The sequence below is a fragment of the Lepidochelys kempii genome, chromosome 18, assembly GCF_965140285.1.
Source record: "Lepidochelys kempii isolate rLepKem1 chromosome 18, rLepKem1.hap1, whole genome shotgun sequence".
Taxonomy (NCBI): domain Eukaryota; kingdom Metazoa; phylum Chordata; order Testudines; family Cheloniidae; genus Lepidochelys; species Lepidochelys kempii.
Window position 1 is genome coordinate 20,126,460 of NC_136397.1, and position 22,856 is coordinate 20,149,315.

At 47.7% G+C, this 22,856-nt stretch overlaps 2 protein-coding genes across 2 annotated transcripts in view; both read left to right on the forward strand.

Annotated features, from left to right (window-relative positions):
• LOC140899946 (tumor necrosis factor receptor superfamily member 14) lies at positions 1-15,219 on the forward strand. The gene is made up of 8 exons (XM_073316279.1): positions 1-321; positions 2,761-2,866; positions 4,469-4,594; positions 5,739-5,894; positions 8,657-8,747; positions 9,744-9,931; positions 11,045-11,061; positions 13,266-15,219. The coding sequence occupies exons 1-8, from the start codon at positions 313-315 to the stop codon at positions 13,353-13,355; spliced, it is 783 nt and encodes a 260-aa protein (XP_073172380.1). The 5' UTR covers positions 1-312; the 3' UTR covers positions 13,356-15,219.
• LOC140899947 (tumor necrosis factor receptor superfamily member 14) overlaps positions 13,886-22,856 on the forward strand; it is a 25,349-nt gene continuing 16,378 nt past the window's right edge. Inside the window, exons 1-2 of the mRNA XM_073316280.1 lie at positions 13,886-13,970; positions 20,296-21,750. Of these exons, the coding sequence (XP_073172381.1) occupies positions 21,742-21,750 (9 nt within the window). The 5' untranslated portion in view covers positions 13,886-13,970; positions 20,296-21,741. The remainder of the gene's footprint in view (positions 13,971-20,295; positions 21,751-22,856) is intronic.

The window sequence follows — 22,856 nt, forward strand, 5'->3', positions numbered from 1 at the left end:
TGAGCCTTGGACTGAGTCGGAGTTGGTCTCCTGGCAGCTGCTGCTGCTGGGCCATCGGGCTTGGATTAGACCCCGAACCGGAGCAGAACTTTGGAATTGTGTCCTGAGAGCGGGCCCAGGGAGCTCCCTGGAGAAGGGGGCAGGGAATCCATGGGACGGACACCCCAGGTCAGGGCGCTGGCACCAGGCTCACCGAGGCCAGCAGTTTGCCAATGACCGGGACCTGGAGGCCCCGCTGAGCAGTAGAGGTCAGAGACCCAATGCCCTGCGGGGGGCAGAAGCAGACACACTCTGCGGTCTGTTCTCAGGACCATGCTCTGGGTAAGTTGATCACAAAAGCTCCTGAAATAAAATGGAGGTAACGAGATCGGACCTGCCCAGCAAACCCAGCAGAGAGACTGTGGGAGGTTTGGGGGTGCCTATGTGGGGGAGGGAGTGGAGGATGGTAGGGAGAGGGATTGTGGGAATCTACTGTGACTAATAAGAAGATCCCAGGAACTTGAATTTTTTACTTTTATCCTTTTTACAAACGCAAACTGCACGCCCTTGGCCCGCCGGAGTTTGGGGTTGTTTATTCCTTGGTTGAGAAAATCTCTCTGCATTTTAGAAGCTGTTGGGCTCCATCTGGTGGAAACAGCAAAGACCAACAAAAATGGATCTTAAAAATACAAGTTTTCCTCCTTCATTTAGTAGGAAAAAATACTGCTGGGAGATTTTGGTTTGTTCTCAAAAGCCTGGAGCTGGGGGCGGGGGGGGGGGGTGTAAGTGGATTGACTTTTCATTGTGTAGATTGGCAAAAGCTTTTTTTAACGGACACTGATTTTAGAAAAACAAGCAATCCTACCGCCAAAAGTTGCCATTTGAATGGGGAAAACTTTGAGGATTCTAAATGGACAATCGCTCGTTGTGGTGCGTTGTATTGAATTTGTTGCTGCTCTATCCCCATCGTTTGTTGTTTTGTATCTGCCATTTCCTCCCATGGTTTCCATGGTTGTATGGACGTGAGGGACAGGCCAGCACAGGAAATAACACTTGGCCCACACGGAAGCTGTGCTGATGGGTCTCAGTTTGGGGCTTTCCTTGGCCAGTCATATTGCTAATTTCAACTGTATTATAAGTACTTGGCAAAACGCACCATGGGTAAAAGGGAAAGAGAATATACGGGAAGAAAAAGGAATATGATTTCCAAGTGTCTAACAGGGTATCCCCCATGATTCTGGATTTAGAAAAATCATTACAGAAAGCGGCTTTAGCTGAAATGTCAAAGGCCACGTTCTATGAATCCAAACCCATCACTGTGATGCACATGATTAGACCCAAACTGAGCTAAGCACACACATGAGTCAGGGATGGAGGATCATGTCCCAGGGCTGTAAAGGCTGGATTCTAGCCAAACTAATGTCAGTAGAATTATTCAAGGTTTAAATGAGAGCAGAGTTTGACCCAGTATCTGGATAGTGGTACTGAGGAAATGGCGATGTAGGTGAGCGTCAGACACCATCGATTTGGTCATCTTAATGTAGTCTCTCTGTACAAATACACATCACACATCATTTGAAAGCTTCATATGTCCACTTTAAGATAAAGTATGATGTGGAGCTGTCAAGTGGTGCCATTACCCCAGAAGCGGAGATAAACAGTGACACCATGAACACATTAAAATTACCACTTTGAAATTTGCATTTGTTTCTGTTAATTGAATGACTCTATGTATTATTTCAAGAGATAAAATTGGATTTCTTTGTGACCTCAAAGCATCACAAGAATACCCTAAAGGGTAAAACAAAATATGATAATAAACTTGTATAAGTATCATGGAAATGTAAGAGTGCTGGTAACATTTCTAGTCAACATCATTATCATCTTGTTCATCATTATGATCTCCATTGAATGTGCTTGCACTACCAAAGTCTTCCTTGCCTTGGCTCGTACACAGTTCTGTCCTGGAGTGCTCGGCGGGCAGGCAGCGCGGCCCCCAGCCTGAGCCCCAGAGCAGTGGCTGGGCAGCAGGGCCCGCAGCCCTGGAGCGCGGGGTGGGCGGGCGATGCAAGCACTGGCTCCAGCCGCCCAGAGTCTCTGGCCACGGGCTGGCCCTCAGTAGCCCCAGCCCAGAGCAAGGGCGCCAGAGCCCTCCCAAAAGTCTGCAGGAGCGGTGGACCCCACCCACAGTGGAGGTGAAAGCAGCCCCCTGCCCATGTCCCGAGCCCCTTGCCCAGAGCAGGTGGAAGGACCCAGGCTTCCAGAACCCATGTTGTTGTTTTCCTTGTTGGAATAGCTCCTCGTTGGGTGTCAGGAGAGAGCAACTCAGCACATGACGCTTATACCCAGACACGACTGAGGCACATGCTCATGGGGTCATTGAAGTTATTGCAGTAACATGCAGTTTGCGAACGCTGCTTCCTACTGCAAAGGAAACATCAAAAGACACTTAAAGGGCCTGATCCTGCAGTGTGCTGAGCACTTCCTAAACAGTGCCCCCAACTCATATTGCTTTCAGTGGTGTCTCTGTAGCGGTGTGAGAGAGGAGATGGAAGCTGCTCTGTAGACACTAGAGCTCATTGCATCCGGGTCAGGGTTGAGAAGAGCTTGCTAGGAGTGTTGTCACTGTTGAATCCCCACCTTGAACCTGAGGGACACAAAATGCTTTAGGCAAAAGCATTGCAGCACTAATCAGTGCCACAGTGCGACCAGCTCCTTCCAGTCTGCTTTTGAGCCTGCATGATGCAAATCCAAAACTCTTTCTTCTTTTCTTCCCAAAAGATTTGTGTCGTTTTCTTGATAACACAACTGCCCCATTCTGAAGCTGTAAAATGCTACCCAGGCGAATATGAAACAAATGGCGAATGCTGTCCCATGTGCAGTGCTGGTAGGTACATATGATTGCTTCCTTAAAAATCAAGACCCTTCCCTAAAGAGTCCAATTGCCCGGCCTCCTCCAGAGACATTGGTCGCCTCTATTACTGTGAATCTGACTGGTGGTGAGGACACAGATCTCTCCATGTAAACATCTACATTGCTTGTTACTCACCTGTCAGTGGAGGACATAGAGAGGATGGTTCTTGTGGCCTGGGACACAGGAGATCCAGAAGGAGACGTACTGTGATACTTTGGGCAAGTCACTTTCTCCATAACACCTCTCTTCCTCACCTGTTGAGGCCTGTCAGAGGCCAGGTCAGGTAGGACCAGCTGCTGGCCTGCTCCCTTGACTGACTTCACTGCTGGGGAGCCAGTAAGCCGAGTTGCATCGCGGGGCAGTCACAGCACCCGAGTGGCTGGTGGATCAGCAGTTCTGAGTCCTGCTTAGCAGCCTGGCACCCAGAGCAGAACAGCGGCTGCTCAATGTGTACCCTGCCTGCAGCTGGGCTTGCCCAGCTCCTGTGTCTAGTCCTTGGTCCTGCTCTGTCCTAGCCCTGCTCCAGCCAGCTTCCGTCCTTACCCCAGCCCTGTCCTGGCTTCGGACCCCCACCCCCGACCCTTGGTTATGCCTCCTGACTGTGACTCTGGTTAACCCTTTGGCTTCTGACTCTTGGCTGCACCTTCTGAATACAACCCTACTTTACCCTGCGGCTCTTGCACTCGGCTTCTGTCACTCCAGTACTGACCATTGGCTTGTTCCTGGACCCTGCCTCCCGGACACAGCTCTGACCAGTTGGCTGAACTCTTGTTTCCAACTCTAGGCCTGACGGCCCATGGCCCAGATCTCTGCCCTGATTGACTGTAACACAGACAATACACTGTCCCCATTAGGATTCACTGTATTCACCCTTTGCCCTGCATCCGGGATCCCCCAGCCCTTCCCCAGCCCCTCATAGTCCCCTTCTATCAGGATCCTACTGATCTTTCCTCTGCACAGGGACCTCTGCCAGTCCCAGCCCAGCCACAGCCCTGTGCCAGGCAGCAGTCCAGCAGGCTGCTGTGGACACCAGGACTGCCCCAGCCCCTCACCTCTCAATCTACCTCTTACAGTACTAGAGGACTGGCCACAGGCAGCCACCTGACTTCTTAGTCCCTGGCCCTTTCTGGTCATATGATCCCTCCAGTCACTTGCTTCACCTGGGGATTCTCCATCCCCCTAGGAGGAACTACAATACTCAGAACTGCATCTTTTCCAAGATCCTGACTGGTCACAGTGGGGACACATGCATCTGTCAACGGTCCCGTATCCGGTACACAGAGTCTAAGCACGACTGTACTAGGGATACTGCTGATAAGGGAGGGGTGTGAGTTATGAGATTGTATCTGTTTACGCTGTTCCTGTGTTGTGCAGAAATAGAGGATTTCGGGTCTGGCAGTCTAGTTCTGAGACGTTTACCTTTTATTTCCAGTGGTGGTGTGTGCAACATGTAAAATCCACACACATAGTGTGTGCATTTGTCCTGCATAATGACCTGCTTTTGCAATCTCTGTATGAATGCATTAAATGTATTAGCCTAATTTACACAGGAGCTAATTGTTTTGTTTGCTTTAGGGACTAGGGTGGTCAAACATTGTAGAGAAAATAGCAGCACAACTTGCATGCCATGTGTGGACGACACATATACAGAGCATCCCAATGGCCTAACGGAATGCATGAGATGTAAACTGTGCGATGCAGGTAAGGAAGCTGCTCTGTGTGTGGGTGGATTTTAATTATTTTTTTCTGAGTTGTCTCCCCCGGCCCACACATACAAAAGCAGCCTAGTTGTTAGGATCCAAGACTGGAAGTCAAGAGACCTGGGTTCCGCTCACAGTTCTTACTGAGTTCCTTGCAGTCTTGGGCAAATCACGGAAGTGGAGATTTCTGGCACAGTGCATGGGCTTTAGTTGCACATCTTCCACTGATTAAGGTCTGTGGAATCATCCCAGGAGATTCTTCTCAGGAGGAAAGTGGATCTCTAGATTTAGCAGAAGAAGAACAAAAACAATAAACAATAATTGTAATCAAACATTTCAGATGGTATCGTTTGTCCTAGAGCAGCAGCACTGCACCCTCAGGATCTGGACTGTACTTGGGGAAGGTTATAACCTTCCCTTTCAGATCCTAGGTCCTGAGCAGTGGCTGAGGAACACGCAACTACCTCAGGAGGCGAGAGTGACATGAGTGACAGTGAGCAACCATTGCGCTCCTCTGTTCGTGGGGGAATTAGGGTCTGGTCCCCAGCATGAATTAGAACAGCCTGCAGGCTGCTCTAGTTTATATCAGCTGCCTGTGGCCACAAAGGCCCTCCCAGCTCAAGGGGATCAGCTGGGCAGCCAGGAGGAGAGGTTGTGTAGCAGGTGTTATGGCCACTCCAAAATCTCACTACAGTGGAGTGCTTCTCCAGTGACCAGCTGGCTTGGAGGTTGTGGTCCTTTATCTGTGGCTACTGGGAGCCTCATTCTCCACCGCCTTTGTCATTATTCACACCCTGCTAGACCCTCTGCTAAACTCTGCTAGATCCTCTGCAGATGAATGCAGAGTGGGTGCAAAGCACGATCTCAACTGCAGCTGTGTAGAGAACGCTGATTTGGTAGCATTTTGCATGCAGCCTTTGCACAGATGTAAATACAACACAAGGTGCAGGGCAGCAGAGAATCAGGCTCCAGAGGGTTCTGTTTACATGACAACACTTGTTAAATGGAGTCATCATAACAAACCCCTCTAGCTCCTGTGCCCTGTACCATGGATCAGCAAGGACTGGGGATACACATTAATTTTTGTATCTGCTCTGTTTAGTTCCCATGTAAATGTATTTGTGATGCATGTAACTTTCCTTTAGGAGCCAGACTGATAATAAAAGAAAAATGCTCATATACGAAGAACACCATGTGCGGCTGCGCCCCGGGGGATTTCTGCAGGCACATTGCAGGCCTGGACTGTGAAATGTGTCGTCCCTCCACCATCTGCCTGCCTGGCTCTATGGTGAAAGAACCTGGTAAGGCAACATAACTTCTGTAATACCAAGGGGAAACCCTGCAGTCACAGAATGAATCTGGAGCAGGGCAAACTGGTTGAGACTTGGTCCAGGTGAGACTGAGGTGATGCTGGTGAGCTGGGGAAGCAGCCGGAAGAGTGGCTGAGCTGTAGATGGGCCCCCCTCTTTGAGTGAGCGTGACTGCCAGTTGTAACAGCGTTGCACAGCTCCAGGGTGGTTCAGAGCACGTGCTGAGCCGGATGCCCAGGTCACAGCTGTGGTGAACAGCACTTCTTTCCATCTGTGCCTGGCCAGACGCCTCTGACCTCTTCTCCCTAAGGCAGGAGTCTCTGCTGAACTGTGCTCTGCCTGGGGCCACCCTTCGGACCCTGCAGAATGCAGCAGCCTGCTGACGGAGTGGAGTTGCCTGTTGGTACCATGTCGGAATTGGGTTTGACCTGTAGAGACAGAAGTGGTTTGGGTCCTGACTGAGATGGAGCTCCCTCAATATACGTGGGAGGCAGGGGGTGGGAGGGAGAAAGCTGCTAGGGGTCCTTCACTCTGGAATTGCTATTCCCTGCCCAGGGTCCTGCCCTAGAGCTGAGCTCCGGTCGTCTTCCAGGCCAGACACAAAGCTGCCATCCCCCTGCTAAACATGCATGAAAAATACAGGGGCAAGGTTGAGTGTCACAGGCTGTGATGAGCTGAGACTCCTCTGCGTGTCGTTGGACACTCGCATGATGCTCTTTCAGGCAGCAATTTGCATGAGGCCGTGGGTTTGCACTCACACATGTTGGCAGCCCACCTACGCAGCAGCAGACAGCAGTGTGAGTTCAGCTTCAACTTGCACACCAGAAACAGAGCTCCCTCAAGCACGCTTTTGGGCAGAGAATTCTGTTAGTAAGATAAGTGTGCTAAACACACCCTTTTCTTGAAACAATGCCCCCTTTGGAGCTCCTATGGTGCAACAGACTTGTTCAGCAACACATTTTCCACTGAAAAAATAACAGGAGGACTTGTGGCACCTTAGACTCTAACAAATTTATTAGAGCATAAGGTTTCGTGAGCTACAGCTCACTTCATCGGATGCATGTAGTGGAAAATACAGTGGGGGGATCTCGTTTGAGTCTGTTTTTGAAGTTTTTTGGTTGAAGTTCAAAAACACACTCCAATGAGAGACTGCTGAATTGGAATTAATTTGCAAACTGGATACAATTAACTTAGGCTTGAATAAAGACTGGGAGTGGATGTGTCATTACACAAAGTAAAACTATTTCCCCATGTTTATTCTCCCCCCTTACCACTCCCCCCCCCGCCGCTCCTGTTCCTCACACCTTCTTGTAAAGTGCTGAAAATGGCCCACCTTGATTATCACTACAAAAGGTTGTCCCTTCCTTCGCCCCACCGCCCCCCTCCCGCAGCTCTCCTGCTGGTAAGAGCTCACCTTACCTGATCACTCTTGTTACAGTGTGTATGGTAACACCCATTGTTTCATGTTCTCTGTGTACATAAAATCTCCCCACTGTGTTTTCCATAACATGCGTCCCATGAAGTGAGCTGTAGCTCACGAAAGCTTATGCTCAAATAAATTTGTTAGTCTCTAAGGTGCCACAAGTACTCCTTTTCTTTTTGTGGATACAGACGAACATGGCTGCTACTCTGAAACCTGACATTTTCTACTGGTGCAGAATCCCTGTTAATTACACTGCAGTACATCACTGCTGTAGACACATAAGTCCCTTTACAGAGAGAGAGGGTGTGGATCCAGGCCATGGTCCATTGGTAAGGCTTTTGATCAAGGGCACGTGTGAGTTCCAGACGAACCAAAAGTACCTCACGGTTCTTTGCTCCAGTAACTAATGAGCTTGACTGTCCAGCCAGCCAGGTGTGTGTTTCTGAAGGTGGATACTGCATGGGGTGATGTGAGGTTAACGCCCTGAGAGCTCGGCACTTGGAGATACTGGGATGGGAGCTGCTGTCGAAAAGCAGAGTGTGTGTTGTTGTTCCATTTACATGTCACCCAGGCTGTTCAAGAGCATTTCTACACTGCGACAGAAAGGGAGGTTGCAGAGAAGTGCAGAAAAAGGCAAAGAGGCGCCTTACAATGACATGCTAGGAAGGGACCTAATTATGTCAGTGTCAACAGGAGGTGGGAGGAGGCAGCCTGTCAGGAGCCCAGGAACCTGTGGGGCAGCCAGGCTCCTGGCAGGGAGCTGCCAGCAGAGCCAAGAGACCGGGCTCTCAGCTCCCCACACTGCCCCTCTTAGGTCAGTAGAAGCCCTCCTGGTTAGGACATGCACCACTGGCCCAAGGAGGGTAGTGTGGAAATGCACCACCGAGGCAATTACTGCGGTGGTTGTAAGTCGACCTAATATGTACATAGGTCTGCAAGTCCACGTCCCAAAACCCGATTGCCCTCCACCCCTGCTGTGTTCTGTTGCAGCTTTTGTGCTATTACACAACTTGGCACCATTATTTTGAGTCTTACTATTCCTTTGGGATGTTGGCCCTTGTAATGGCCCAGGTATGTGGGGCAGCAGGAGGTGCATTTTTCCCCATGTACCTGTGCTCTATGAGTACTGACAGATTTAAGTACAGGGCAGGAATAAAACACCAGCGCAGATCTAGTCTTAAAGTGCTAACTCCTGCACTGACCGAGATGGCTCTGCAACATGGTGGGGGTGGTGACAGTGGGGAGATGTGGATGGAGACCTTTCTGAAATCAAGGCTCCTGTAGGCCCCACATTCAGGAAAGAATTCAGTTATGTCGTCCTCTTTTATAGGCACAGAATTCCGTGACAACGTATGTGAGGTTTGCCCTGATGGAACCTTCTCAGCAACCAAGATGTCACGCACCTGTCAGCCATGGACCAAGTAGGTGACTCTGACGACACATGGCCTTTTCCCTTGCACTGACTTTACACGCTGCGTTCTCTCCTTTCATTCATCATTATTTCTTTGTACCTGAATTTTGCGGCTATAATTGACCTGGTTAGAGATGCCCTGAAGTTCAGCAGCTGGGAAACGTAACCCTAAGTCAGTACAGCTGTGAGCTGTGTGTTGGGGAAATCCTTTCCCCAGGAATCCCTTTCCATACCCTGGGCACTCTCCGTGGATTCACCTCGGGGCTGTTTATAACCGTGAGATGGGATGGCTGGTGGATTCCAACCACAGCCCCCTCTGCCAGATCCTCACTGCACAGAGCCCAGTGACATGGCAGAGAGACTGTGTGGATCCAGATCCTGGGCCACCCATGCAGTGTAACAGCCCCAGTTCCATGGCCAGAGAGCCCCATGGCCACACAGGAGCGGGGAGGGTTTGCAAATATAAAGACTTGAAAACCAGCTCCTTCTTCGATTATCCACCAAGTCCTAAAGACCTTTCTGCCTCCTTGGCATGGGCAGCTGGGGGCCAGTTCAGCCCCTGACGCAGGCTCGGTCTGTTCTGAGGCCGACCAGTGGCCATGGCTCGGAGCTTGGGGCGACAAAAAACCTAGAGCCAGTGACACAGGCATTAAAAACACAGAATCCTACGCTGAGGTGTGGGCAGGTAAAAACTTCTGAGGTCACCACAGTCAATTTATTGTCTTTGTATTTTTCAGTCTAATCGTATGTTCTGTTCACTATTTGGGCCCTTATAACTTAATTTTCCAATGTGTAGGTTTCTATTGCTCAAAGGGCGCAATCCTACATTGAAATGAGTGGGAGTTTGGCCTGTCCACAGACTGCAGGGTCAGAATCTGGATGGGGTCTTATCATATTTGATCCAATATATTAAAGAATCCACCTGGCAGAATGATGGGTGCCCCGAGACAGTGGGAAGGCTGTAGATATGCTGAGATGTTTAATAACTTATCTTCCTTCATCTTAGGTGTGAAGAGGAAGGGATGACAGAACTAAAGGCCGGGACAGCCACTTCTAATGCCGTTTGTGTACAAAAAGGCCTTTCTGTCAAAGCGATAGCATTGATAATTGTCCTTCCAGTGTTACTTGTACTTCCAGTGGCTGGAGGAATAGTCTTTTTATGGCGGAGGAAGAAGAGGAAAAGTGAGTTAACACGTAAGTAAGAAAAGCGTGGGACCTGTGAAACCTGTCAAAGGGTCTCTAAAGGGGTCAGACTGGCAGAGTTCATACTTCCCACATTGGTCTTTGTTTCACCCTGGAACATGCCAACCTGTAACTGGAATTGCCTCTTCAAACTGAGAATCCTGTGAGAGTCTAAATCTCTCTTCTTTAAAGGGTTGCCTGAAAGACCCTTTGCTGACCCTAAATGTGACCTACTTTACTGGGTGAACTGGCTGGTCCCAGGCCAGGGGGCTGCGCTATCGCCCCAGCTGCAGTGGACATGCCCCCAGCCCAGCTCGGGAAGATCCTCTCCCTCCCCAGCTCATGGCCAAAACCGGCCTTTTTCCCAGGCCAGGTTCTGCAGTGGCTAGAAATACCAGCTGTTCACATTCTCCAAGCGACCTGGACCAGTTCTCCCCTCCTGATGATCTTTCCTGCTTGTATCTGATCTGTGTTTACAAAGTTCCCTTTTCATTCACTGTGGGAGCAGGGATGTTAATGGAACGGGAGTTTGGGCTCTATTCATAACCTGTTACTCCTTCAGAAATAAGCATCTCCGTTTTGCCCCATCATTTATCCACCAAGAGAAGAACATGTTCTCAGGTCTAAGAGAGAACATTGTTTACTGGTTATAGCTGGGACTGGGAATCCGGACTCCTGGATAATAGTCTCAGCTCTGCCAATGACCAGAGGTGTGAATTTTGGCAAATCGCTCAATTTCCCTCTGCCGTAGTGTAGCTGTTTGACATAATGCCCACCTTATAGCTTGCTGTTTGCAAAACTCTTTGAGATCCTTAGAGGCTAGGTGCTGTATCAATGCAAAGCATTGTTAGAGCCCAGAATCACATTGGATTAGCATTGTCACGTAACCACCTTCCTCTCCAAGCGGGGTGATTCCTCAAGATGCTACTAAGTGTAGTGCAAAGCGCAGTTAGAGCAGAGTGGGGCCACGTTTTGCAGATGTGCACACATATGGCCCCATTGAATCGCAGAGAGCTGTGCATGTGTCTAAGGGCAGGACTTGGCCCTGGGACATTAATACATAAACGTGTCAATACAAAATGCACCAGACTGTTTTCTGACGCAGTTGTTTCTTTTTCTTTGCAGCTGCACAGGAGACAGGGGTGAGTTGTCTTGTCTTTTATTTACTATGCACAAGACCTGGAGCAGGGGTTTGCTTGAGTGTCTCTGCCATGGCTATGTCTGCTTGCTGCAAGTGTGTGTGTGTGTGTGTGTGTGTCACTATGTGACTTCGGAGCAAGTCACTTAAACATTATGGTCCAGATCTTCAAAAGTATTTAGGCTCTTAATGTCCATTGATTTTAAAGGTATTTAGGCGCCTGATTTCAATGGAAGTTAGGAACCTAAATATCTTGGGGGATCTGGGTAAATATGCCTTACTTTCTGCATCTGTAAAATGGGAAAACTACCCACCTTAGGGGATACCAAAGACTTGACTCTTCCCCCCACACTTACACATGCATACTCTGTGGCTGTGCAAAGCCCGGAAAGCAACAGAGCAAATTACCTGGGCTGTGCGTAGACCATGATTTGCTCCATGATGTTTGTGAAGTGATTTGAGATCCCTAAATGGAAGGTACCATAGGAGTGCAAAATTCGGCGTTAAACGTGCCCCAAGGTCAAGGTCCCCACTATTTGGACATCTATCATCCAAACAATGTAATGAACCTTTGTAACAGGTGGCTCTGAGTGATAGCAAACTTTAAAGCAAAAGAATCTTTAACGTCTGAAGTTAAAATGGACTTTTTTCCTTTGTCTTTTGGCCCTTTAATCTCCCAGGCGTGCCACCTGAAGCCTATTTCCCAAACTGCTTAAACATACATGAGACAGACAAGGTGGGTGAGATCATATTCTTTCCTGGACTAACTTCTGCTGGTGGTTGACACAAGCTTTTGAGCTTCACAAAGCTCTTCTTCAGGTCTGGGAAAGGTAACCGGACCACCACAGCTAAATACAAGGCGGGTCAGATTTTGGTGAACCTCTTCCAGTGCACCAGCTGCCCCAACAACTATGTGGACGATACCAGACAATCACTACACTCTCCAATGAGGTCACACTCAAAAAATTATAAAAGACACCCTTGTGTGAACACTTTTCACAAAGCAATCACTCCCTATCTGACTTATCGTTCCTCGTCCTCGAAGGAAACCTGCACAAGACGAGCCTGGGAGCGTAGGCAAGGTCTGCACTACAAACTTACATTGGTATCACGAAGTCGCTCGGATGTGAAAAATCCCCCCCATCCCCTCCGAGCGACATAGTTACACCAACCCAACCCCTAGTGTAGACAGTGCTATGTCGATGGGAGGACTTCTCCTGCCAGCAAAGCTACCGCTTCTCTTGGAGGTGGATTAACGACGCCGACAGGAGAAGCTCTCCCATGGGCATAGTAGTGTCTTCACTAAAGCGCTTCAGCAGCTCAGCTCTGCTGGTGCAGCTTTTTAAATGTAGACTTGCCCTTAAGTTCATAACTCTGCTAGACCCTAAGGGCTTGTCTACACTGGCTGGGAGCTACACCCCTCATGGGGGTGGTTTTTTTTTTTTTTTTTAGAGCCCTCGAGAGCTCTCTCCCAGTGCTCTGCTGCGACCACTCAAGCCACGTTAAAGCGCTGTCACGGCAGCACTTTAGCATTGCCAGTGTAGACTAGCCCTAAATCATGGACTCAGCAGAGACAGCGGTTATACCAGTCCTTACAACTATTTGTAACCTCCTAACCCTGCTTTGTCCTATGACTTGCAGAGGTGTTAATTTCCCACTTTGTTTAAATAGTGTATTGCAACATGTGTTAACTTCTTACCCTTAACAATCTATCTCACCTTTAGCTGTTACGCCCTGGTTATCTTTCCCAGACCTGAAAGAGAGCTCTGGGAAGCTCAAAAGCTTGTCTCTTCCATCAACACAAGTTGGTTCAAGAAAAAATATTACCTTACTTACCTTGTCTCCCTTTCAGCATATTTGATTTGGAAATGGGCTTCTCAAGAACAGTTGCTGTTTTATTCCGGGTTTATCGATATCTTTATGGCACTACACAGTTTAAGATGATGTGAAATTAGCTAGTTACAAAGTCTAAGATCCGTCCAGCAAACTGGACACTTTTTATAGGAAAAAATGATGCCAGACAGTATAACTTTTTGTTCTAAATGGGGAACGACATCAATAAGGATTATAATACTTCATCATAATGATTAAGAAAACAAACTCTAAGAAAGAGAACTCCAGCAGGTGTATGGGTCAATGTACCAGCCATTTGATTGTTAGTAACTGAATGTTCAAAATGTCTTTGTTTTACTTTGTCATATTTTAAAGGATCCGTCTAAAAGACAGGCAGAGAGAACTTTGTTGCAGACTTCAGAGAATGGGACTGAAAACATGCCTACTCAGGAACAATGCCAATGACAGAAGTTCCACCGCAAACAGAAAACCACCTCCACGAGAGGCGTACAGATCTTACCGCTGATCCTTTTGCGGTGATGTGCAAGTGGAGACGTGTTCTTCCTGTGAAAAAAGCTTTTAGCCTCCAGAGAATATCCCACAGTGCCTAGGGTGATCACTCTGGCCAGCAGCTCTGATGCTCTGAGGCCAGGTAAACCAATGTCTGCCCCTTCCCCTGTAAAGCCACGGGAACTCCCTTTCCTGTTTTGTTTGCAAGTGCTCATCTGGCCAAGTAACCTTGGCTGCTCCACAGAGTGAAGGATCGCCCGCTTGGACCCTGTGCTTACCCCCACTTACCACAAGACCTATAGTCAAAATGGGGAGAGCTGCACTGTGGGATAGCTGCCCTCACTGCGCTGCTCTCATCGGGGATGGAAATGCTGCAAATGTAAACACTCTCTGACGCCTGTGGAAGTGAGTACAGAAACCAGCACTTTTCTTTCACCGGTTCCCTATCACCGGTGAAACTGTCAGCGCAAAAACTCAAGTGTAACCATACCTTCCACGAACACTTACCTGCTATCCAGGACTCTCTACTGGACCAGTTGCTCTGATGACTGTACTGGACCAGGTGACCAGGTAGTCAACATGGATTTTATACATAGCTTTAGTTTTATAACAGGGCCACAGAGATGTTGTATTGCTGTAAATATTAACTCTTAATATACCTTCTCTCTGGGTGACATAAAATCACAGGTAAGAAGCATGGTTGGAAATAAAGCTAAACCTTTTTAATAGTGAAGTTTGGAGGGGGGACTGCACGATCTTGCTTCCCTTGATAAAGCGGCAGTCAGATGGCTGGACAATCTAGGTATGGATTTGTGATGCGTATGAAAGAAGAAGACCGTGAAGTCACATTCACCCCAGAGCAACCTTCCTGTCAGTGGGGATAACGGGTTGTGAAGCTTCATTCATTAATGTATTTAAGGACTGCAGTGCTTGGATGAGGGGCGTTACCACAGAGAAAAGCAGCATGATTATTATTCTGTGGCATGGTAGAAGTGGGTCTTGCGGAGGGATTTGAAGGAGAGTGCTGTGGCCTTTTCGATGAGTCTGGAGCGATGAACCAGGTATACAGGAGCTGTGGAAGAAAGAGCCAAGGTGCTTGTGGGAGAGGCAGATGACTGGGTGATGGAGGCTGCCATTGTGGGAGGCCTGGGGATGCTGGGGGTAATGCAATAAGATACAGGAGCAGACAAGTAGGGAAAGGCTGCGTTATGAGGAGTCTTAAAGGTAGGGAAGAGACCCTTGTGTTCTATAGAGTGCTGAAGGATGAAAAAATCACTGTTGCAAGGTGTCTGGTGTCGGTGTCTGGTGTCTGGTGTCGGACTCCTTGTTTTTGTGAATACAGACTAACACGGCTACCCCAGATACTTGATTAATGGCTCAGATACCTTCTCAGTCACCTTCTTGAGTTTTCTAGGATGTATTTCATCAGGCCCTGATGATTTGAAGACATTTAACTTGTCTAAGTAATTTTTAATTTGTTCTTTCCCTATTTTAGCCTCTGAGCCTACCTCCCTTTCACTGGCATTCACTGTTCGACGGCCAATTGCCACTCCACTTTTTGGTGAAAACGGAAACCAAAAAGTCATTTAGGACTTCTGCCATTTCTACATTTTCTGTTATTGTTCCCCCCCTCCTTACTGCGTAATGGGCCTACCCTGTCCTTGGTCTTCCTCTTGATTCAAATGTATTTGTACAATGTTTTCTTGTTACCCTTTATGTCTCTAGCTAGTTTAATCTCATTTTGTGCCTTGGCCTTTCTAATGTTGTCCCTACATACTTGTGTTATTTATATTCCTCCTTTGTAAATTGTCCCAGTGTCCCCTTTTTGTAAGACTCTTTTTTTGAGTGTCAGATCGTTGAAGAACTCCTGGTTAAGCCAGGGTGGTCTCTTGCCACACTTCCTAACTTTCCTACAGAGTGGGATAGTTTGCTCTTGTGCCCTTAATTTCTCTTTGAAAAACTGCTAAGTCTCTTGAACTGTTTTTTCCCTTAGACTTGCTTCCCATGGGATCTTACCTACCAACTCCCTGAGTTTGCTAAAGTCTGCCTTCTTGAAATCCATTTTCTTTATTGTGCTGTTTTTCCTTCCTACCCTCCCTTAGAATCATGAGCGCTACCATTTTATGATCGCTTTCACCTAAGCTACCTTCCTCTTTCAAATTCTAAACCCGTTCCTCCCTATTTGTCAGAGTCTAATTTAGAATAGCCTCTCCCTTAGTATCTTTCTCTGTCTGCTGAAATAAACACTTGTCTCCAATACGTTCCAAGAACTTGTTAGATAATCTGTGCCCTGCTGTGTTATTTTCCCAGCAGATGTCTGGGGAGTTGAAGTTCCCCTTCACCACCGAGTCTCATGCTTTGGATGATTTTGTTTGTTGTTTAAAAAAAAGCCTCATCCACTTCTGCTTCCCGGTTCGGTGGCCTGCAGTAGACCCCGACCATGACCTTTCCCTTGATTCGTTACCCCTTTTATCGTGACCTAGAGCCTTTCAGCAAGTCTGTCTCCTATTTCCATCTGATCTCAGTCCAAGTGTCGACATTTTTAATATATAAGGCAACATCTCCTCCCTTGCTTCTCTGCCTGTCCTTCCTGAGCAAGCTGTACTCATCTATACCAATATTCCAGTCACTTGTATTATCCCCACCACGTCTCTGTGATGCCAGCTATCTCATAGTTGTGTTTATTAACTAGCATTTCAAGTTCTTCCTGCTTATTCCCCATACTTTTCGCATTAGTATACAGACATCTAAGATACTGATTTGATTTCCCCCCCTATATTCTCTCTTGTCTCTTAGTTTTGGACTGATGTTGTTGACTCTGATTCCTTCGTCGTGGAGCCCTCATAAATCAATCTGATAAATAAAGGCTGCACCGTCTATTACAGTGTGTGCGGCACCTAGCCCAATGGGGCCTTGATCTCAGCTGAGGCCTCTACCGTAACACTAGTAATAACGGGTCTTCCAAGCAGGGACTGGGCCTTGGCTGCAGAGTGGACCTGTGCATGGGGGAAAAATTCCATGCCTACCCAAGGCTTGCAGCTGGGGTGGGGGGGCAATGCTCCCCTATGCCCCTCCAAACTACACCCATGTGTACAAACTACACCATCATGCGGCATTGTGGTAGTATTCGTAACCTATAAAAGCCCTTAAAGGAAAACGTTAGACAATGTCTATGCTGCTACTTTTGCAGACTGAGTATTTTAACCTTAGGGCTCTAAAACACCTACAAGAATTTAAAACCAGATTTCAAGAGAGCACTTCTCCTTTTCCACCACCAGCAAGCAGTCTCTCAAACTTTGGCCAGAGATAAGAGGGAGTCTGTTTTTGGAGATACATCTACCCATAAATGGCTGGGCTCAGAGCCTTAGGGGAGGGCCTGTTCAATAGGAATGCTAGGGAGCTGTGCTTTAGAATCATAGAATCATAGAATATCAGGGTTGGAAGGGACCTCAGGAGGTCATCTAGTCCAATCCCCTTCTCAAAGCAGGACCAATCCCCAATTAAATCATCCCAGCCAGGGCTTTGTCAAGCCTGACCTTAAAAACTTCTAAGGAAAGAGATTCTACCACCTCCCTAGGTAACGCATTCCAGTGTTTCACCACCCTCCTAGTGAAAAAGTTTTTCCTAATATCCAACTTAAACCTCCCCCACTGCAACTTGAGACCATTACTCCTTGTCCTGTCCTCTTCTACCACTGAGAATAGTCTAGAACCATCCTCTCTGGAACCACCTCTCAGGTAGTTGAAAGCAGCTATCAAATCCCCCAAAATTCTTCTCTTCTGCAGACTAAACAATCCCAGTTCCCTCAACCTCTCCTCATAAGTCATGTGTTCCAGATCCCTAATCATTTTTGTTGCCCTTCGCTGGACTCTCTCCAATTTATCCACATCCTTCTTGTAGTGTGGGGCCCAAAACTGGACACAGTACTCCAGATGAGGCCTCACCAATGTCGAATAGAGGGGAACGATCACGTCCCTCGATCTGCTCGCTATGCCCCTACTTATACATCCCAAAATGCCATTGGCCTTCTTGGCAACAAGGGCACACTGCTGACTCATATCCAGCTTCTCATCCACTGTCACCCCTAGGTCCTTTTCTGCAGAACTGCTGCCTAGCCATTCGGTCCCTAGTCTGTAGCAGTGCATTGGGTTCTTCCATCCTAAGTGCAGGACCCTGCACTTATCCTTATTGAACCTCATCAGATTTCTTTTGGCCCAATCCTCCAATTTGTCTAGGTCCCTCTGTATCCTATCCCTGCCCTCCAGCGTATCTACCACTCCTCCTAGTTTAGTATCATCCGCAAATTTGCTGAGAATGCAATCCACACCATCCTCCAGATCATTTATGAAGATATTGAACAAAACTGGCCCCAGGACCGACTCCACTTGACACCGGCTGCCAACTAGACATGGAGCCATTGATCACTACCCGTTTAGCTAAGGTGAATTGCACAGGGTCGGAGGGGTACGTGCAATGCATGCTGTGATGCAATCTTCCTCTGCTTATATCTATGCTGCGAAGATAATTTCCCTGGCTTGTTGCTTTTACCACGTCACTGGCTCCCCTGCTCCACTGCATCAAACACAACTTCTCCCTGCTCAGCCTAGTGCCATGCTGCCCATCGTCTCTCATGTACTATCCAGTTGTTAAAAGGAGGACTTGTATCACCTTAGAGACAAACAAATTTATTTGAGCATAAACTTTCGTGAGCTACAGCTCACTTCATCGAATGCATTCAGTGGAAAATACAGTGGGGAGATTTATATACATAGAGAACATGAAACAATGGGTGTTACCATACACACTGTAACCAGAGTGATCACTTAAGGTGAGCAATTACCAGCAGGAGAGTGGGGGGGACGGATGGACGGACCTTTTGTAGTGATCATCAAAGTGGGCCATTTCCAGCAGTTGACAAGAACGTCTGAGGAACAGTGGGGGTGGGGGGGAATAAACGTGGGGAAATAGTTTTATTTTGTGTAATGACCCATCCACTCCCAGTCTCTATTCAAGCCTGAGTTAATTATATCCAGTTTGCAAATTAATTCCCATTCAGCAGTCTCTCATTGGACTCTGTTTTTGAAGTTTTTTTGTTGAAGTATTGCCACCTTTAGGTCTGTAATCGAGTGACCAGAGAGATTGAAGTGGTCTCCAACTGGTTTTTGAATGTTATAATTCTTGACGTCTGATTTGTGTCCATTTATTCTTTTACGTAGAGACAGTCCAGTTTGACCAATGTGCATGGCAGAGGGGCATTGCTGGCACATGATGGCATATATCACATTGATAGAAGTGTAGGTGAATGAGCCTTTGATAGTGTGGCTGATGTGATTAGGCCCTAGAATTTGCAAACTGGATACAATTAACTTAGGCTTGAATAGAGACTGGGAGTGGATGGGTCATTACACAAAGTAAAACTATTTCCCCATGTTTATTCCCCCCCAACCCCACTGTTCCTCAGAAGTTCTTGTGAACTGCTGGAAATGGCCCACCTTGATTATCACTACAAAAGGTCGTCCCCCCCCCCCCCCGCTCTCCTGCTGGTAATAGCTCATCTTAAGTGATCACTCTGGTTACAGTGTGTATGGTAACACCCACTGTTTCATGTTCTCTGTATTTTCCATTGAATGCATCCGATGAAGTGAGCTGTAGCTCACAAAAGCTTATGCTCAAATAATTGGTTAGTCTCTAAGGTGCCACAAGTCCTCCTTTTCTTTTTGCGAATACAGACTAACACGGCTGCTACTCTGAAACCTGTCCAGTTGTTGATTCTCGCCCATGCACCAAGTGTGTGCGTGTGGAAGGGGGAGGGCTAAACCCCTTCTCGGGGCCTGAGCCCCCCTGACTCATCCACTATCACTCAGTGAGTCTCTGGGTCTGCATCTGATCCCAGAGTCAAGGAAAAGGCATGAAACCTGCCCTCCACAAGGGGTTAATATTGGTTTGTCAATCACCTGACTTCCTTTCCTGGTGGCCTAAATCCTTTTTTTTTTCTTTTTTTTTTTTAAACTGGGGAGTTGCTAGGCAGGATTCCAATATGGGCGGGCCCAGCCTGATTTTTCCCATTGGTGTATTTTTGTGAATGGGTGACTGTCTTGCCAGGTGACAGACCCCTCTTCCTCTGTCGCTGTAATTGGCAGAAGGGGTTGAACAGAATGTGATTTTTCAATTGGCTAGATGAGACTTGTTGCTAGGCAGAGTAGCCAGCCCATTGTTGGGGTACTAGGTTGTGTCTTTGCTGGAGAAAAACAGGTATGTTTTTATATGCAGGTAATTATCTGGATGTAAAATCCCAACGTAGCCATGGCACAGGTAGTTTTTACCTCCATGTGATCCTTCCAGGGTCAACACTATGTGCCCACTATACCGTGGGTTTCAGGGGTGCCATTTCAGATTTGGGGGGGGCAACTTTAACTGTGATTCCAAGGGCAACTTAGGGACCTGAAAACTCTACTCATCAGTTGTTTTTTTTCCAGATAACTTCAAACATTAAGAAAATTATATGTTTTAAAGTTGAGACAAAAACGGAGACTTCTGAGGTATATTGGGGCCACTGCAGGCAGGAAAGAAAAATCAACAGGCAGAGGTGCTCTTCCTTTAGAAAGAAAGTTGGAGGGTCAAATCTTCTAGTCCTTAATCAACTAAAACTTCTATTGCAGTCATATTGGCTCAGGGACTAGATTTTCTGGCATATTCTGAACAGTGCTCAGCACACAGATGGTGCCCAGTGAATAATGCAAATCATGACAATAATCATCGACTTGATGGACTCAGTGGATGGTGTTTCTGTTCTTTGTTCTGGAATTGGCCTGAGTACAGCTGAAATCCTAAGAATTTGTGGCATAAACACATCTGATACTCGTACTTTCTCGTTTCTTTCTTTTCTCAAACTCAGAACAAAAAATGACTGAACAAAATGGTTTTCAGTTAAAATGTAAAACTGCACAGCAGCCATTGCTCTACAACCCAGCATGGGGCAGAACCTGCCACCCCTTCGAAGTTAAGTGATCTCCTCTCATCTGACTCTCATTCTCCATCCTTCCTAACCTCTGTGCTGCTTTTCATGCTGTCAACCATGACATCCATCCTGGGACCATTTGCAGGAGTCTCAGAGAACTGGCCGCCTTGGTTTTGCTCCCATCTATCAGAGTCGCTGGATAGGGAGCTAGCCCTGAAACACCTGGGTTCTACTCCCTCCAGAGACTTCCTCTCTAACCCCTGGCCAGTGCTGTAAGGACAGAGGTTTTTAGGCACCCAAAGATACAGCTTGGCATCTAATGGGGTTTGCAAAGCACCTAACTTTCTAAGTGCATTTGAAAATCTCACTAGGTGCCTGAAAACCTTTGAAAATCTGGCCTTTAAAAGGCTGTGTGTGCCTCAGTGCCCCACCTGTACAATGGGGATAACAGCATTGCTCTACCTCACTGAGGGGCTGGGAGGAGAAACAGATTAGACGTTGTGATGTGCAGCCTCAGATACCATGGTGATGAGGCCACATAAATACCACAGACAGAGTGGGAGCCTCTCTATACATGGCTAGCCCCGCTCTGGGTCTGACCCCGTCTTTTCATCTACATCCCCAAATCTCCCCCTTTTCTGAATGTAACCTTGGCTCAGTGCTTTGCTGTATTTTTTCTTCCTCCCCTGTTCTCTCGAACACAACCCCTCCTCCCTCTCCCCCCTCCACAGAGGGATTTCTCTTTTACAGGCTAAACTTCCATACCCTTAATCCCCAGCCCTTTCTTATCTTAATCACCCAGCCTCTGTTTGTAAACAAAATCCTGACTCCCTGCCCCAGGGGCACCTCTCCTGTGCACAACCTCACACTAACCCCGTACTGTAGTGAAGAGCTCCACCTGGGAGCTTGCACACCTCCTGTATGAAACTGGGGGGGCTCTGGCCCTCCCCTGCCCCCCGAATTGGCGCCCTTGGTGGGTTGACTTTAAGTATCTCTTTCCGTATAACAACACAGTATAAGCCTGAAGCCCAGCCCATTGGGATAGTCCCCGCCTGCTTGTCTAATTGCACTTTCACTTTTGAGTTGGGCTGGGTCGGAGCTGGTCTCTTGGCTGCTGCTGCTGGGCCTGGATTAGAACCGGAACCAGCCCAGAACTTTGGACTTTTTGTCCTGCGAGCAGGCCCAGGGAGTTCCCCGGAGAAGGGGGCGAAGGCTCCAGGGGACGGACACCCCAGGACAGGGCGGTGGCACCAGGCTCACTGAGGCTTGCAGCTTGTTGCCAATGATCAGGACCTGGAGGCCGCGCTGAGCTGTAGAGGTCAGAGACTCCATGCCCTGCGGGGGGGCAGAAGCCCACACACTCTGCGGTCTGTTCTCAGGACCATGCTCTGGGTAAGTGGATCACAAAAGTTCCTGAAATAAAATGGAGCTAATGAGATTGAACCTGCCCAGCAAACCCAGCAGAGAGACTGTGGGAGGTTTGGGGGTGCCCATGTCTACTGTGACTAATAATAAGATCCCAGGAATGTGAATTCTTTACATTTACCCTTTTTTTGCTAACGCAAACTACACACCCTTGGCCCGCGGGAGTTTGGGGTTTATTCCTTGGTCGAGAAAATTTCTCTGCATTTTAGAAGCTGTTGGGCTCCATCTGGTGGAAACAGCAAAGCACAACCAAAATGCAGTATAACTTTTCTGCCTTTATTTAGTGGGAAAAAAACACCGCTGGGAGATTTTGGTTTGTTCTCATCAGCTGATACTCAGCCTGGAGCTGGGGGGGGTCTAAGTGGATTGAGTTTTCAGTGTGTAGCTTGGCAGAAGTTTTTTTTAACGGACACTGATTTTAGAAAAACAAATAATCCGACCCCCAAAGTTGCCATTTGAAAGAGGAAATGTTTGAGGATTCTAAATGGACAGTTGCTCGTTGTGGTGCTTTGCATTGACTTTGCTGCTCCAACCCCATAGTTTTGTTGTTTTGTATCTGCCATTTCCTCCCATGGTTTCCGTGGTTGTGTGGACGTGAGGGACAGGCCAGCACAGGGAATAACGCTTGGCCCACACGGAAGTTGTGCTGATGGGTCTCAGTTTGGGGCTTTCCATGGCCAATCGTATTTTAGTCCTTCCATTTTGGGTGTTACAGTGTAAACTGAAGCTCGTGCTAAGTTCAACTGTATTCCGAGCACTCGGCAAAATGCATCATGTATAAAACATCCTTGCTGCAGAATTTGCGGCTTGTCCTTCACTCTCTCCCTGTTTGGCAAGACCTTTGAAGTGGTAAGCGTCCTTTGTTTTGATAACATTAAACACAGATTTTTCCCCCCCAATACTAGGTAGGGATGACACAGTGACACATCCTGTTACTGGGTGTACAGCAGGAGGTATGTCTCAGAAGTCAGGAATATGTGTCACATATCGCATGCACAGGTCTGAAGCGACGCTGGGCAGTTTTGCTGGTGACGGTGCCTGTTTCAATCCACATGTTGTCTGTGTTCCATTTT